The 18,362-nt window shown below is 35.4% G+C and overlaps 1 protein-coding gene across 2 annotated transcripts; it reads left to right on the plus strand.

Annotated features, from left to right (window-relative positions):
- Positions 555-16,480, plus strand: LOC109848316. 2 transcript variants are annotated; one of them, XM_020417759.1, is made up of 15 exons: positions 555-906; positions 3,802-3,929; positions 4,175-4,307; positions 6,642-6,798; positions 6,923-7,001; positions 9,989-10,029; positions 10,208-10,324; positions 10,432-10,512; positions 11,763-11,825; positions 11,942-11,993; positions 13,667-13,741; positions 15,556-15,603; positions 15,720-15,755; positions 15,850-15,924; positions 16,057-16,480. In XM_020417759.1, the coding sequence occupies exons 1-15, from the start codon at positions 744-746 to the stop codon at positions 16,126-16,128; spliced, it is 1,320 nt and encodes a 439-aa protein (XP_020273348.1). In that variant the 5' UTR covers positions 555-743; the 3' UTR covers positions 16,129-16,480. The 2 variants fall into 2 exon arrangements, with proteins under 2 accessions (XP_020273348.1, XP_020273349.1); XM_020417760.1 differs by having other exon boundaries at positions 556-1,014.

Genomic DNA, 18,362 nt, shown 5'->3' on the forward strand with positions numbered 1-18,362 from the left:
CAATTACTTTTAGTATGATTGCGGTTTTTTATGTAAAAATCTTAATGTTGAAGGGACTTTTCTGATACCCAAAACTTAAGGGTTTTATTGTAAGGAAATTTTTTAAAATAGACCACTTTTACTAAATATTTAATAAAATAGACCACTTTGTTAAATATTTAGCAAAATAGACCACTTTGCTAAGATGTCGATTTTGAAAAACAAAGCTCAGAAAACATACGGGAGTACTAGTCCCGTATGTTTTCTGAGCCTTATTTTTCAAAATGACGGTGATTAAGTTGGCTCTAAACATACGTGACTAGTAGTCTCGTATGTTTTCTGAGCCCTGTTTTCCAAAAGCGACCTTTTTTTGGTTTATTGGCAAAAAAAGAGATCTATTTTGCTAAATATTTAGCAAAAGTGGTCTATTTTAAAAAATTCCCCTTATTCCAATGTTTGGTAAGTTGCAGGGGTATCTGATAATCGTCTATTGCTAAGGGAGTTTTGCTGAAATTTAGCCCAAAAATTCCTCAAATCAATCAACCCCCCACCGGTTAGAGATCTCTTATTCTCACTGGCGGTTACAGCCCAACACAACAATTTTCATTTCGTTCCCCTTTCCTCTCTCAAAAGTCTCAATTAATTCAACCGGCAACAGTGGCAGAGCCCTCACGCTTCGATCCATCAATGCCCTGCTCCCAATTCGCTAAAAGAGAGCGGTTTTGTTAGTGAACCCCTTTCCTTCGATCGGTCGATCGACGTCAATGGCGAATTCTACCGAGGGTTTGGTGCCGATCACTAGGGCTTTCTTGGCTCGCTACTACGATAAGTACCCCCTCGATCCTATTTCTGATGACGTTGCTCGACTCACCGGCGAATTGCGAGGGATCGCGGGTGATCTCGTGAAGGAATCTCCTCTTTTGGCCGGTGATTCTCTATTGATAACTCTTTCGATCGATTTCTTTGTGATTTTGGATTGTTTGTAGATAGGTTAATGCCGCAAATGAGAAAAGGAGCTAGTTTGCACGCCAAAAGGTGAATCTTTATTTGATTTCGGGTACTGTGATCATGTAGTGCGCACATCTATTGCATTTTTTGCTACTGTTAAGCCCTTTAAAATGTGATGCTATACGTAAGGAGGAAACTTTGGTAGTGTAAATGCCCTAGATTACAACCTGAGGTTTAGAGAAACCTATCATCGCTTCAAAAATAGAAAAGAGAAGTGGAGACGAGAATTGAATCTGCAAGATTTACAATTAGTGGAGGACAGAAACAATACAGGAAATACTTGGTGTTGGAAATGGGAATGCGTGAGTAAGATTGACCATTTTTGTTTTCAAACATCGACCTTTCATCATGGAGGTAAATTGAAACGGAATGTTGCCACTGTAAGTAGTAGAAATATTGAATATTGGAGAAGTGCTTTTGTAGCATCACAAGATACTGGTGAAGTTGGACGGAAAATTCTATAGGAAAAAAATGACACTGGTTTATGTGTTTTGGATCTATAACTGCTAGTTTGTAAATAAACTATATCTCCACAATTACATATATTTGAAATTAGGAAGATGAAGCTATTACTTGAGGATAAGAGACAATGTGAAATGGTTTGCACTCCGTAGAACAGTTGCTGTACCATTTAGAACAAAATGGACTTAGCTTGAGGCTGCAAACCCCACCTATTTAACTGAGGTAATGACACTGAGGGAGTTAAATTGAGAAAGAGAGTTCATATAGCAAAGCCTAAGAACTGTAAATTGTGACAAGAAGGATTTATAGTTAGTAAAATTTTTCTTTAGCTATTTTTAGAGATCCAATCGTGCAGTTGAAGAGATTAGAGTCTGACACATCTGGTCATAACATGTGTGTCCGTCAGTGTCAAGTTAGTTGTAAAAGTTGTTGGATTTGCTTCTTTTGTTGTGGAAATATATCTTCATTAAAAATTAGGTGTTATGTTTATTTGTAATTGTTAAATGATCTTCATTTGCTTAGCTTTAATAAACTAACTGAATGACATGACATTAATTTTTATTTCTCTAATTAGGGCAAGGACTTGCAACAGTTGTTGCACCCAAATTGGGCTGCTGGAAATGTTGTAGCTTTTTCTGGAAAATAGACATTCAATTTGCCAGTCTTAACTGACTTTTTGCTAACCAAACAAAGAAATAAGTTGACTGCAGCATTTCTTACAATAATTTTAATTCCTGTCAAGCAAACAATCCATAAGTTGTGCTTGGTTTAGTTTTAGAAGGACCTGCTTAGCATTGTAATTTATGTACATGGATGTTAGATAACTTGGATTCACATGATCTGGTTATATGATGATTGTAGCTGGGGATATATGAGATCAAGAAAAATGATAGGAGTTGCTGGTGTTGCCCCCTATATAGCTCGAGCTGAAGCATAGTTTGGATTCAAATTTTACATTCATGATTGTAACAAGGTCTTTAAACTTTTGCATAGCCGCACACAGCAAGAGTCAGATTGGGAGAAATTAGGATGTAAATGAGAATCAGGATGCTGGTATCAAATCAGAGTAGGCTGAGGAATATAGTGGATATAGAGGAGAAAACCTATAAAATTGAGACTTCAGATTCCAAACCAATAAATTTTTTTTCCGATTAACTTAGTGGAGGAGATGGCCCTCAACATAACTGAGCAAAGGAGAGTCATTCATATAGCATACCTCAAAAACTTCAGGATGAAGACTTTGTTGTTGCTTCTGTTGTTGACGTTGTTATTCATAAAAAATTATTATAAATATTTTAATATTTTATAGATTGTGCATATATCAGAATAAAGGAGACCTAATTGAGTAACGGTCTGATTCGAATCAACTAGCATACAAATCTAAATAATTGTATGATGGACAAAGCTGTTTAGCTAACAAAAAACTAAACTGGTTTATAAACCAATTTGGCAAATACTAACAATACCTTAAGTTTTCCAACTGAATCCAAATCAGATTGCAACTAATTCTAAATGGGAAATGATGCAACATAATCTAAAGTTGAACTGAAAATAGAGTGGTTTTCCTGTTCTTAATACTTTTAGCATGCATTATTTTTCCTCTATGATGCAGGAAAAATCAATCTCTGTCCTGACAAAGATTTGATGAAGATTTTACTAGGATTTGATCTTATTCTCTATAATTTTCTATTTAAGTTAGAATTTCTTTAGGATTTGATTATGATATCTCCTTCTAGTTTAGTTAGAACTTTATTTGGTTGCATCTTTTAATTTGGTAGGTTCTGATTTGAGATTTTAATTTATTTCTTTAAGTGTTTAGATGTTATTCTTTTCTATAAATAAGATGTATCCTCCATGAGGAATAGACTAGGATCAAAAGTTCTTGAGATGTGAAACGCTTAGGTGTGAAGCCTATTGTCTAGTGGAGTGTGAAGCTCTTGGGTGTGAAGCCTATTTATCTAAATCCTCTCTTCTTTTTAGTTCTCCAGCTTTCAAATCGAAGCCCTCAGGGCATCCCCCATCATTCTGTTTCTTGTAATAGAATGAGAACCTATTTGGATTACAAATATATTTCTTGACATAGTGCTTATGGCGTTGCGCTTATTGGAAAGATTTATCTTTTATTATCTTTTCCCTTCTTCCCTCTCTCTATACATTGCTCTTATTTTGCTCATCATTTCAGTGTATGCTTAATGGTCTTTTACGTGAATGTCATTACTTTTGGAATGCTGCGCATTTGTTGATAGTTTGAAAATGAGGATAATACCCGTTGAAGAGTAATTGTTTTCACACAAAGTTTTAGTAGTAACTCTTTTGTTCCACATATTCATGTATTTTCTTTCATCTCTGAAGGTGAGGAGTCATTGGCCCAAGAAGCAGATCTTCAACCTCCTCATAAAATGGATGAAAATATGTGGAGGAATAGGGAGCACATTGAAGAGATTCTGTTTTTGCTTGAAAAATCTCACTGGCCTAGAACGGTGAGATATGAATTTGGTCGTCGTTGTATTCTCGCTTGCATGTTTTGAACCACAAACTCTTTCTTGATATCTCATCTTTCTTGAATTTTGATTTTCTGCTTTAAAGCCTGCATTGCCAGTTATCCTTTTTTCTAAATATACTATTTTTGTATGAGTTGGTTACATACTTACACGAGCTTTAAAGTTTTAAGATATTTGATCTTGACTTCGAGTATTCTGGTTACCTGAAATTTACATGTATGCAGCTTCAACAGAAAGCCACACCTGAAGATGCTAGCACTGCAGCTGTTCTTGAAGATCTTGAAGCCATATTGCGACAAACTTTAAATACATTGGAGCAGTTCCAGTTAAAAAATGCAGACAATGTATTTAACACAGGTTGATAAATTTTACTGGTTTAATGCTACTGTTTTCATTTTTCATTTGCAGTATTCACTGACTAGATCACTTGTTCTTTTTATTGCTCTTGTGGTTATTTATCTAGAAATAGAGTTACCAAGTTTAGGGAAATATTTAAGCCACTGCTTGAATGGCAGCCTATGTTAGACAACTCTCCTTTTCTAGTGTTTAAATAACTGCAAGTAGCATGCTCTGGTCTAAAGTTAAGATGGATTGATAAATAATATAACATGATTATCAAGATAAAGGGTTATTCATTGGTGTAATTTGGGGCAAGTTGGGTTAAATTGTTCCAATGGGGTAATTTTACCCAATGAGATAATTTGAGTGGGATAAAGTGGGGTAAAAGGGGATAATGGGATAAATTTTGGGGCACAATTAATTACAATGAGGCACAATTAATTACAATTGAAAAACATCTAAAAAATCGGCCGATTTTTAGCAAAGCTCGGACCATTATATCACCAATTCTCAGTAGAAGAGCTCACGAAATAATAACAAACGATTTTTAGCAAAGCTCGGACCATTATATCACCAATTCTCAGTAGAAGAGCTCACGAAATAATAACAAATGAGGAATAAAACAAGAAATATCACCAATTCTCAGTAGAAGAGCTCACGAAATAATAACAAATGAGGAATAAAACAAGAAATAAAAAAAATAAAATTTATCCTCCCATAACAAACCATCCATCCTTCATAGATCACCTTCAGTGCTTCGTTCTTCTTCCTCATCGAGCTGCTCTTCATTCTTACTCGATTCAAAGGGATCCAGACGCATCAATCAAGCTAAATCAAATGATGCCCTAATTCGTCGTCTTCAAGCTCGTCGTCGTCGTCGTCGTCTTCATTCAGTTCAACCGCCGCCTCCGTCGTCGTCGTCTTCATTCAGTTCAGCCTCCGCCAGAGATCCAGCCTCCGTCGTCGTCGTCTTCAAGCTCGTCGTCGTCGTCTTCAAGCTCCGTCGCGTTCAAATCTCGGCCATCCGAAGACGAGATCGATGAGGGCGGCGTCGATTCCGATAACCCTAGCTGGCTCCGTCGCCGATTCAGATGGGGTAATTTTGAGAACGGTGGGGAACGAAGTGAGGTGGAATCGAAGTGGGGTAATTTGTTCCAACAAAAGAAGCGGGGTAAATTTTGAGGGTGGGCTGAGCATTGGTTTTTATAGGTGGGGTAATTTGGGGGAAAGTGGGGTATTTGTCCCACAATTACACCAACAAACCAATAACACCTCAAACTTTACACCAGTTCCAATTATCTCATTGAATAACACCAAAAGTTGATGTTCCAAAAGTTACTCCATTATCCCACAAATTACACCAATGAATAACCCCCCCTAAGTAATATGGAGTTGTCCTAGTTTGAGAATTTGAGGAGTGTGCTATGTGATTACATGGCCTTAAACTGTGCGGCCTGTTTTTTGCTTATGTGAAGCATGAGGACAGATATATAACGCATGTACTATAAAGTGTGGATACAACAATATAGCACATAATAAAAAACTAGGACTTGTAAATAAGTGATGACAACAAAGTTATATTTATATGTACAGTGATTTGCCTATCTATATGCAACACAATAGCAAATATGCTATATTATGAAAGTTCAATATGCATGCTCATCATAGATAAATCAATAACAAAATTATACGTGTGTTAATCCTCATTATCTGCAGCATGTATCTAGAATGGTTAAACATTATCTGCAGCATGTATCTAGAATGGTTAAAAGAATATTGATATATCAAATATTATGAAATAGTTTGACTTTCCTAAGCTACCAGGGCTGGGGACAAACAAATTCTTTATTTAGAATTCCTCTTTAATAATCTAGACAAGTTATATAAATGTTGTGCTTCTCAAACCAACGAATTGTGAACCCATAATGATGGATTTGGTTTTCGAGTATTAGTCCTATTACATGTATGATCTTGGTGTTCCCTCATATTTAAATGATATATCTTCTTTATTGCATCTTCTTTGGAAATAGGTTTATCTAGACCAGTCAGATAGAGTTAATGCCCTTATTTTAGGTCTGTTCGAGATTTATATCTTTGATATGAGTATTTGTGTCTCATCATCTGTATACTGGACTTTAACATGCTTACCGACTACGTTCTATTGCTGCTGCGAGTGCTGTCATATTTACCATAGCACAGACTATTTTTATCCCTTCTTCTCACATTTAATGCGGAACATAATAAGTCTTCTATTTTTTAAGGTATTTGGTTTCCTATTGGATGATTTATGTCATTTCTAAGATATGCTATCAACTGTAAGTCTTAAATCAAGGGATCTCTAAACATTTGCAGTTATGACCTACATGCCACAAGATTTTCGGGGCTCTCTAATCAGACAGCAGAAAGAGCGCTCAGAGAGGAACAGGAAAGCCGAAGTTGATGCTTTGATTAAATCTGGAGCAACGATACATGACCGGTATGCTTTGCTGTGGAAGCAGCAAATGGAAAGGTGAGATCTTGTTTATTCATTTAGATTCTTGGTAAATTCATCTTGTTGGTTACAGTAAATACTAAAATTATCTTCTGTTATCAATTTGAAATTGTGGACCTTTTTGATGAATGTTTTGACCCAGACGGAGACAACTAGCTCAACTTGGTTCTGCAGCAGGTGTCTTCAAGACACTCGTTAAGTACTTGGTTGGCGTACCTCAGGTTTGTTTTGGAGATAGCATTAGAAGCTTGATTTAGTAATTTATCGACTTGGTTTTCATTCCAGAATTTCCTACTTCCTATTGTTTCTTCATATATGGGAGATATATTTCTTCCTCTGTTCCTTTGAAGTAATGGCCTCAGAAGCACAAACAGAGGACATAAGTAGTTAGGTACTGTCAATTAGGTTACACACCAAGATGTTACAGATACACATAATTTAACAGGTAAAGCTCGGTGCACAGTGGCTAGCATATCTGATGTACATTGCGTAACCATTCTTCTTGGACTTGAGGTAAGCTATTATCCTGAGAAATATAGATAAGGATTGAATGATAATATTTGGTGGTAGCAAGACAGATTCCCTTTCCTTTCAACACCATGGAACAGGAAATCTAACAATGAAAGCAAATGGAACATATTGTAAGGTGACAGAAGTTGCCATCACCTACTTGTTATATCTTGAAAGCATCTCCGTAAGAAAGAGGTTAAAAGCACCAAAAGCCTAATTAAGACACGTATGAAGGGACACATATGAAGACAACAATCTCCCTGTTTATGATTTATGGAGGGGGAGAAAAACAAGTTAAACTTATGTGCAAGTCAAAGCATATATAAAAGAATACTTTTAATAATTTAGCCTATATATAGAAAACTCATGCATGTAGCACTTGTATTTACAGGGTGGAGATGCTCATATCTTATTTGTCATATACTCTCTCATACACTCTTGACCCTTCCTCAGGACCATTGTGGTAACCCCTTGGAGCATGTCAAAATAAATACCACTTCCCCTGTTGACATTACCAAATGGGAGATAGTAAAACACAGTTGTGCTTAGATTCCACATGATAAAGTAGACATTTTGTGGTGTGCATAATATAGTCACCTTCAACAAGTTGGAGCATTGTTCCCTATGTTGAAGAAATATGCAGCGTAGGCTTTCTAGCCCTGTGTCAACTCCAGTGCTGACCCAATCTGTTGGCGGTTGAGAGTGTTGTGGGGACTACTATGAAGAACATAGAGGGTAGAAAAGTGGTTTTCACATTTATTTGGGGAATGAGAACAATTGGATACCCATGATCTCTATGGTTCTCATAAGATCTCCTAGAAATGATATATATAATAATCTTGATGTAAAGTGATATCTGACAGATGCTTTCATGTTCTGTTATCTTTCCCCCTTTTTGGTTGTCTGTATGTGTGGAATTCTCTTTAAATTATAAGTGTATCTATTTTAGGTTGGTGGGTGCCGGGGTGGGGTGGGGTCGAACCGTGGTGGCCGTGGTCTAAGTGACGCTCTATCCCTGTGAGTTGGAGCGTAAGGCGTGCCGGGCGAGGGGTGCTTGTGGTGCCTTAAGGAAATAAAAAGAGGGAGTTCTGCTGGTTTTTGAAGGCAATGAAATGAGGATAGCTAATTTGGGGATCGAGGGGTATGCTGAGTTTCACTATTTGTAGGTTATGCAATATGAATATACTTGTATCCTGGAAAAATGGGATGGTCCTTTAGTGGAATTCTGTCAGTACCTATTCATGTAAGTGTAGTACTATTGCATCTTTATGTGTAACCCTTTAATTTGCCTCTTGTTTTTGACTAGTTAAGGCCGAGGGGGCGGTTAAACCCATCGTAAGTCTCCTTTGAACCCTTGGACCAAACATGCTTCAGGAGATCCAGACCGTTGAAGGAAACCCAGGACTTAAGAAATTCACAGGATAAGATCACAGAGATGAGCAGGTTTTGATCACTTGAAAAAGTGGTATGGGAAATGTAAAGTACATACTAGAATTTCTGGGAATGAATGTCTTAGGAGTGTGGTCGTAGTCACACTCGTAATCCCATGTGAAGTGACATAATTCAAATAGTAGTAAACAATAAAAAATGATTAAGAGAGGGTACATGACCAGATCTAATGGATCGTTTAACAGGCAATGTTTATAAACAAAGAAAGAGTTGCAGAAGAAATATGTTATCTTGAATGTAATAGATGACGTTTGTATTTTTGGGAGATTATATCCTGTAAGCTTGTGCATAGTTATTAAACGTAGAGAGAGCCATTGCACAGGGGACAAGAAGCAAGGCTGTTGCATATGTGCTTTGTATGGTTGAGTTGCAACACGGACGTATAAGCTCATCTACAAGTTGATGACTGATGGTCTTGCTGTTGGATGCTAAGGCCCTCGTGGACATATCTTGAGCTTGTGAGGAGATCCAATTACAGGTGATGGGATCCATAGAAGCTCTTAAGTTATCATTTACGTGGAATTTGAATTTGGTTTAGGATAAAATTGGTGTTATATCTAGATTAGTGTATTAGATATCTTCTATTCATAATTTGGAGTGGATCCATAGAAACTCTCAGGTTATCATCTACATGGAGTTTGAATTTGGTTTTGGATAATATTGGTGTTATCTCTAGATTAGTGTATTAGATATCCTCTATTTATAATTTGGAGTTAGGACTTTTATCTTTTTCTCTGTTTCGAATTTGAGCTGCTTCAGAAGTTTGCGTTTTAGTTGAACTGGGTACCTAAATGTACTCAATTAAGATGGTTGCATATACTAAAAACTTTGAATATTTAATGAATGAAATTTGTTTATTAATAGTCGAAATCTGAAGAAAAACATGATTATGGATTGGTTTGAGAACTAAGTTCCTTGTGTTTAGCTTTCTCTAGTTTTCTCCTTTCGCTTGTTATATTTAGAAAAGGTTTCTAGTTTTCTCCTTTCGATTATTTAAATTACTTGTTTTTCACTTATATCTTGTGATGCATCTTCTTTCTTATGTGTTCAATTCGGAGAAAATATTTCCTGTAGAAAAGTGAAGTAAATGATAATTTGACTTGAATGTTCAAATATGGATTTCAACTGCAGGTTTAAGCATAGTGGTGTTCTCTTTATTTGAAAATTGGCTGTGTTTATAAATTACGCGGTTTATAAACTATTTTCCAACTACTTTGTTATGTCATGTGATTTGTTTCCTTTGCTGCAGGTATTGTTAGATTTTATTAAGCAAATAAATGATGATGAAGGGTACGTCTCTACTTTTCAGACTACCTATGCTGAAAACACTATTTACTTTCTGATATATGCCTTCTGTTTGCTCTCTGTTGTAAATTAGCTTAAATGATGTGTGCTGTATGAATTCGACATCTTTTTTGTGTTTCGGATGTCACCTATTTACATTTCATACATGCTTCTGTTTTTTTAGGCCCATGGAAGAACAACGTAGTCGCTATGGACCATCCTTATATAGCCTTACAAAAATGGTGGTATTGATCCATCTGGTCCTATTACTTTCATGGAGTCGTTTTGACGGAAGAAAATTGTAAGTTATCTTGTTAGTGTTACTTTTACTTACAGTAATAATAAATTCTGCATCTCTTTATTGTTTACTTTTCTTAATGCTTTTCTTCATTATTGTATGTTGCGCAGACCGAAGAATCAATTGTCTGTTATACAGCAGGCTGTTCAGGTGTATACTTCTGAGTTTGAGAAATTCCTCAAGTTTATTAGGTACTTACCGTGAAATCTTCAATTGCTTGTTTTGTTGTTCATTTAAGTGAGCTTATCATGTCATGTGCTTGAGAATCTGTGATACCTTTGACTTGCCATCATCATTTGTTGATATAAACGAGCGCTAAAGATTGTTAGTTGTTACAGCAACTAAAGTACATACATTTCAGAAACTTCAAAAATATTTTTTTTTTCTTTTCCATTTATCTGGATCTTATGAATCCTGGGATCTCATAACCGTTTAATTATCTCATATTCGATTCAAGAAATTAAACCCATGGTTCTGCACATTAAATGACAAATGTTTTTCTATTGACAATCATGAAAACGATGTATTACATATATCACAAAAACAACATATCACATATATTTTAATAAACTAACATCTTTGACTGGGTCCGTGAGCAGAAGAATGGCTTGCACTTGATGAAGTTTACTCTCATACTCGTATTACTATAGTCAATCTCCACTCTGGACCCAAGGATAGCCTAGAGGGTGCCTACAGCATGTAAAGCGTATTTAGCATACACCACATCAGAGCATAGGAAAAAGAAACCATTTTCTTTTGAAAGAGCGCAAAAGAGATGAATTAAAGAAGAGTGGTGTGAGTCGTCCCTATAGCGTGAATTAGAGATCACTTGCATGCTTCTGTTGTCTGCAGTATAAATAAAAAAATGCATATAGTTCTAATTTTATGAAATCTATAGAATTTATCAGTATTCATATATGAATTTCTCTAACATGAAGATAAGTACAGATGTTCTAGTTAGTGTTTTTCCGGCTTAGATGTGAAATATCCTTCTCTGATCGAACTCATTTTTTTTCCTAAGAAAAGTTTTGATGTATTGGGATTCAATAGGATATCGTGTGAAGCATGACTTGATTCATTGGTTTCCAATGAATTTGCCCTTCTGGTTTATATATTTGTGTAGGTGCACGGTATTCAATTGGCCTCTTTACCCTCAGGCTTGCTATCAGAAGTATATGATGGTCAAGTGTTTTCCAACTTGCAGTGCTGCAGTTCAGTCATGGTTTATTATATCCCTATCACAAAAGTAGGCATCCTGGCAAGCATTATATTGGGTTCAAGTTTGGTTGTTTGTTTGCAAGTAAATTTTTTTGTTTGTTTCTGAAGATTTAATTTTAATTCAGATCAGTCATTGATACTCAAACTATCGAGGATTATATCTGCAACATCCATTTCCTCTATTGTTTGATGTACATGTTTTGACCTAATTTACTCACTGCAGTGAGGTGTTTGCAAATTCTCCTTTCTTAATATCAGCAGAGGAAGCTGGTGCTGTTGAATCTAGGTATGTGCTTCGTTCACTTACACTACCGTAGTTGCAGACATTTAATTTTTTTGCGTCTATAAAAATGATATTGTTATTTTCATTTAATTCTAAAACCTTCTCTTTACGTCTGGCAGAAAAAATGATGAATATAAAGAGATTGTCATTCTACCTGGAAAGACACACGAGGTAGGACATGTTAGAGGCTAACCTTCTATATCACATTTTTTCTTGTGTTCTGTTGATATGATGTTGCCTTATAAACTTGGCATGATTTAGAGCTTGTTAGAGAAGGGAAACAAAGAAACTTTTTAAAACCTGGAACTTTTGAACAGAATAAGTGGCAAGCATTTGTTCTGTTTTTTTCCTCTTCATGTCTTTTGTTATGTCTATCCAGTAGCAGTTTTAATTGTTGTTCCTTGATTGCTGTTCAAACACTTGCTGTGTTTCATGAAACATTTTTATTTTTTATATTAGGACCATGATAAGTAGAATTCCCAAACTTAACATGTATCTGCTTTAACCAGACTCATTGTTGCAATAGATAACTGTTCTATTATAGGAACAACACTTGCCACATCACAAACTTTCCAGAACTTGATAAGCAAAATACAGTTCAGTCTTTCTTTGATATCATTATATAGCTTACCTTAATATGACACTTTTACCTCTATTATCATGATGTTACTGTTGTCCATTGAGGCTTTTTTGTTGATGTCGACCTGCAAATGCCATCCAACCAAACAATCTGACAGAAATCGGTTCTTCTACCTTTATTTCATATATTAAATAATCAAATTAATCTCTTTGGACTATTAATTCCTTGTAATAACAGTTACATTGACTCAGAAAACTTGCATCGAGCTTATTATGTATGAGAACATATTGAAGGGGTTTGGGAAGGCTTATTTTATTGAAGCTTATCACCTATGTAGCTATGCTATCTTTTGGCTTTTATGATATAATTTTATAAACTTGTATTGGTAGAAAAGTCATTTTCTTGGTCAAACTTTTCTTATTTAGGGGAACTTATAAGTTCGTTTTTCAAAAGTTGGAGACTCATAACTTTTTTAAATGAGACATAAGAGCTAGCTTATTTGGGATGTCATGAAACACATAGATGTGGAAAAGCTAGCTTGAAAGCTATTTTAACCAAAAAGTAAGCTCCCCCAAGCACCTTCACTGTAGATGCCAGTATTCTGCTATTAATCCCATGCAAATCCAACAGAATAAGAGTTAATTGTTATCTCAGACATGGAATAAAATAAGCAACACGTTCCGATTCGGGCTGAAATCCGCTCAGGGTTTGTTGGGGATGAGAAGTGAGAGGGGAATGGGAAAAAATGTTTTCCTTTTTTTTGGGTTGGGGCGGGGGGAAGTGAGGGATACATTATATTTTGCAAGTTGGGAAGGAAAAAGGAAGCTACATATTGTGTTTGGATAAACAAAGTGGTTGGGGATGCGGGGAGTTATGTGGGTTTGGGTACAAATGCGGGGAGTTATGTGTCTGTTCCCGTATTTTAGGGTTTTTTGCGAAATTTAGCCCAAATTAAATCACTGTCCATAAATACACACTATTTTTTTGCTCATTATGACGTTCTGGAAGTGACATCTCTTTTGATCTATATAGGAAATCAAGTCATTTATAGTTCCATCTTTTGGTTCATACATATAGACCTTACACAACCTGTAACTTTTTTGTTCTTTTTTCCTGTTAAACTTTGAGGAGATTTTGTTACCAACTTAACGGTGTTAATATAGTTTAAAAACTTGCATTTGTTTTAGGTTAGTTATTGCAAGCTTGATTCTTTGCTACTAAAGCTTTTGTGTTTCTTGAATCTCTCAATTGAATATTCTTGTAGGTCAACTTGACCGTGGATTCTGTGAACTCGTACATTGCTTGGGACTTTTCTCTGATACAAGGGACTCTAAGTCAGGTATGTAAAGCATATATGTAAATAATTATCATGTTTTTTATTCCCTCGTATTATGCATGCAAGGAACTCTACAATAAAACCCCCCCTTAATTGATACAAATAATTCATAGTTTTAGTCAATATGCACATCATGATTTTTTGTTGTGCGGGATTTGGGAGGAAAAAAAAATAATTGCAACCGCTCATGAATGCAACTCTGCTCTATAACTTAGATAATTTTAACGCGTGCCATTCACATTTTCAGTTTTCAAAAGATTTAACAGAAAAAAGGTAGACTTATGAATAGACGTTTAGTTAGTAGCTAGTTTTTTCCCCGCGCAATGCGTGGGATTCAGTATTAAAATATTGTTGCATGCATTATTTTGCAATATTTTATTTTTGATAAATTTTTTAGTTTATATCTAAAATGTATATTATAATTCAGTGTATTTTTAAAATAACAGTTATGAATAATTGTTACAAAATCAATAAGATTAGAATTATGATATTTTTATAACCTAGATTCTTAGCTGAGATATGTATGACACTATTTTCAATTAGGTAAGAATATTTTATTTTATATGGAATAGAGAAGACGAGTAGCTGTAAAATGGATAACTTTTATAATTAAAGTTGAAAATTAAGAAAACATAAAAATTAGGAAGACATAGGAAAAAGGAAAACTTCTAATCAAAAGAAAGATGAGCCTTGTCGTGTAGATCACCAATTTCCTGAAGCTTTTAAAATGGAAAGGAAAAAAAATGTAAATAAATGTTTAGTAGAAAAAAGGATGAGAAGTGTCAAATTAATATATAAACATGACAACTTCTATCCAACATCTAAAAGAAAATTAAAAGCACAAACCTGTAGCATTTCATTGATATATAGTTAACCTTTCAACTTCCATGAGCTTCAACCACCTTTAGAAGTAGTTTCTATAAATAGAAAAAAAGGAAAAAAATCAAATAAAAGCAGTACCAACTCAATGAAGATATAAAAATGAAAGAAAATAAGTTGAAAGGACATTGTTACCAAGTTCCACTACCACCAAAAATTGACAAAAGAGAATCATATGGTTTTGAAATAGATTATAGATTGTAACTTGCGTAGATGTCAAGAGATTGAACTTAAATGCCACAAGTAGATTAGTATAATGGGGATATTAAGAGGTTACACTTCATGGGAGAGAAGTTGAGAGGTATGTGGTTATTATTTAATGTTAATAGTGAAGGTTTGCTAGACTCCTGGAATAAATTTTAATAATAATAATAATAATAATAATAATAATAATAATAATAATAATATATTAAAAAAAGAAAAGGAAAAATTCTCAGAAGTCTAGTGTCTTACTTTAGTATATATATAGATAGATGGTATTTAACCATGCAGTTCTATTGTCAGACAATAAGATTTTAGTGCTAATTCGTTCACATTTTACATGCGTAAACACTTCTGTATACGCGTTGTGTTTTTAGCTTGGCACTCTTCCAAACAGATGTTTAAATAAGCAAAGGTATATAGAAGATAAATGCATGTATAGATAAGATGAGATCTTAGGAAGTTCCGACCATTTGAGTGTTTGGGCTTTATGGTTATAACTTAAAAGTGCAGTCAACTGGATTTTGCTACTATTCTTTCAAGTTTGGCAGTTTGGGCATATTTTTCTAACATGATAGTCTGGCCTGTTAGTTTGGTTTAGATTAGGGTTCGTTGCGACAATACTTCCATAGAAAATCATTTCCGGTGTTTGATGATGCTTTTTGTTTTTTCCCCTTACTTTCAGTTAAGGATAAAAAGCCATATTTAACTTTTGAAAGTCAAATATGCATGCACAGGATATTGGCTTCCGTGTGGAGTATGTCAGCACATCTGGAGAAGTTACTGTAAGATCTCTTTTGGAAATTTCGGAGTTCTTGGTCCTCAAGGGACTTGTTGGTTTAAAAAAGTAGTTTTTTTTTTGGTATCTGGTTGCCTCTACTCATGTATTTCTGCTGTGCAGATGATTTTACCTTACCGACGGTATGAGTCTGATCAAGTGAGTTGCTTTGTCTTTTTTTTGGTCCAGTTGACAACAACCTCAATAATTCTTGGTCTTGGGACCTTTTTATTCATTAATTCATTGGTGGCAGGGAAATTTCTGCACAATCTTGGCTGGATCTTACAAACTGGTATGGGACAATTCCTATTCTACATTTTTCAAGAAGGTATGTCTTTTTGTTGACAGTGTTCATCTAGGTTGGCCTAGAGATGAGCTCACTTAAGAGTCTCAATATACAATATAATTATTGAAAAAAGATTAATAATAATTATAATATGATTCATTTTCAAATTGGCAGAGCTTAAGGTACAAGGTGGACGCTATTCCCCCTGTGTCTGAAACAACCGAGCCTGTTGCTGAATCAGAATGACGATCATTATTGATTCTTTAGGTATATTATTCTCTGAATTCGCTCTTTAGAGTGCAATTCTTATGTACTATTGCTTCATCTTCTTGGATCAACATGGATTTTTTTTTGTTGATCTCAATCTTGGGGTTCAGTTATTGACGCAGCTCTGGAATTTGTATACGCATGATTTATGTACAAGTCACCAATGAGGTGAATATAAGTTAAAAGACATTTTCTGTCTTAAGATATTTTAGTATATATAGGATTCTTTATGGTTATGAAGAAACTCGAAAGAAAATTGTGTCCTCCCACACAATAGATACTCGTGCTTTGTTTTACTACTGTTTCATGATTGTGGCTAAAATTTTAATTACTGCACATGTATTCAGTTGGAAAAGGAAACGTGTGATCGTTGTGTTTCCGTGGGAATGTTTTGATTTGTATGAAAATTAAAGTGGTACCAAGTGCAAAGTTTTAACTTAAATCCAATTTTCAAGCATTGAGCCTGATCTGGATTCTAGATTAAGTTTGATATCTTGAGGCGAAGTGATCTGTGAAAGTGTATGAAATAGAAGCTATGGAGTTGAGAACTGCGAGACCGAAACCAATTGTTTGAACAATAGTGATAACTATGCTACTATTTCTATCCTGCTACACACCACAAGAGAGACACCACAAGAGAGGATGAGCGCGGGTCCATCTTCTTTATTTTTAAAAAAATTGATGATACATCAGCAGGGGAAGATCATACTTCACTCTCTTATAATGTTGAATTAGTTTGAAGCATAGTAGTATAGTTATTATTATTCTTTTTTATAATATTTTAGGGTGGCATTAGGGGCACACCCCCAATTCTAACTATACCCTCTCTCTCATTTGCTACAGTGCACCGGGTTTCATGTGAGATTTTAAATTTTAAAATCTTATGTATGACTCGGTGCATTGTAACAAATGAGAGAGAGGGTGTGGCTGGGGGTGTGCCCTTATCATTTTCTAATATTTTATAATTCAATCTGATCCCTTATCACTAATCTAGGAAGTGACTAGTGAACTGAGTTTTGAATCAGGGTTATCATTGGGCATGAAGAAATGGATTTCTTAGAAGTAGGAACGCGGAGTTGAAATTGTAGACTTATTCCTAACACTGCCTACGAGTTGTTTCGCTTTGGACAAGTGACATTAAGCTGATTCTGCTTGTTCTCTTGTCATGTATTCATATTTTTTGATGAATATCAACATCTGAACGCTTCCATTTTAAACATGGTATTATATGTCCGAGTGCCCTGTTAGCCATACGAGATGGGTCCGCCTCCATTTGTACCCACCAAAAATTATGTGCAAAAGATTATGTGTTACGTAACGCTGTAAATAAATTAAAGTGGGCGTTTAAAAAAAAATCATTTTTTTTCTCAATCACGATGAGATTTTATTTAGTCATATGGAAACAATTGACTTTGAAATTAGTTAAAAAACTACAATGAACCTTTTGTTTCAAAAAAAAAAAAAAAAACTTGATTTATAGACAATTTTTCAAGAGAAAACACCGTATGTTTTCCAATAGAAAAATGCGACCCACTTTGCAAATGAAATGGAAAAATGATGGTCTAATGACCAAGGCAAGGCATCATGTCCCATCTTTTGAGTTGTTTTCATGCCATTCTTTTTCCATTTGACCAAGGCTTTCAAACTGCACAAAACTAGCATTACTCTCCGCTTCTTGGTCCCACCTAAATCTCTTTCCTAAGAGGCTGTTTGGTTCCTTTTTTTTGGGTTGTAAAAATGGGAAAATCTACAAAAAATGTCAGCTTTTTGGCAGCTTTCCCCCAAAATCACCCCTTAAAATGATGATTTTGGAGGAAAGCTGCCAAAAAGTTTGACATTTTTGGCAACTTTCTCCTCTTTTACCACAAAAAAAAAAACTATCCAAACAGCCCCTTAACCGTTTCCCTCCTCGTTCCCCTCTCTCTCTCAACAAGATCACAAACTTCTTTCTTTCTTTCTTTCTTCATTCCTAATTTCTTTCGTAACCATTGCCCAAATCTTCGAGGCGAGAAATGAGTCGATCGCCTCCTAACGTTACGATCCCAGAGCAGCACATTCCTGAACCGTTCTCGTCGGGACCCCTCGTCTGTTACGCGCCCACTACGATCTCCATGGGCGGCATTTGGAAGGGGGAGAACCCTTTGGACTACGCATTCCCTCTCTTCATCTTCCAGCTGCTTCTCATGGTCCTCACCACCCGCTCCGCCGCCGTC

The sequence above is a fragment of the Asparagus officinalis genome, chromosome 7, assembly GCF_001876935.1.
Source record: "Asparagus officinalis chromosome 7, Aspof.V1, whole genome shotgun sequence".
NCBI lineage: Eukaryota > Viridiplantae > Streptophyta > Magnoliopsida > Asparagales > Asparagaceae > Asparagus > Asparagus officinalis.

What these genes read in the sequence shown, in the direction of transcription:
- LOC109848316 (XM_020417759.1), top strand. Translation starts at nt 744, where the DNA reads ATGGCGAATTCTACCGAGGGTTTGGTGCCGATCACTAGGGCTTTCTTG. An exon ending in ACTTGGTTGGCGTACCTCAG is followed by an intron (nt 7,002 to 9,988) that starts GTTTGTTTTGGA and finishes CCTTTGCTGCAG; the next exon opens with GTATTGTTAGATTTTATTAA. An exon ending in TACCTGGAAAGACACACGAG is followed by an intron (nt 11,994 to 13,666) that starts GTAGGACATGTT and finishes ATATTCTTGTAG; the next exon opens with GTCAACTTGACCGTGGATTC.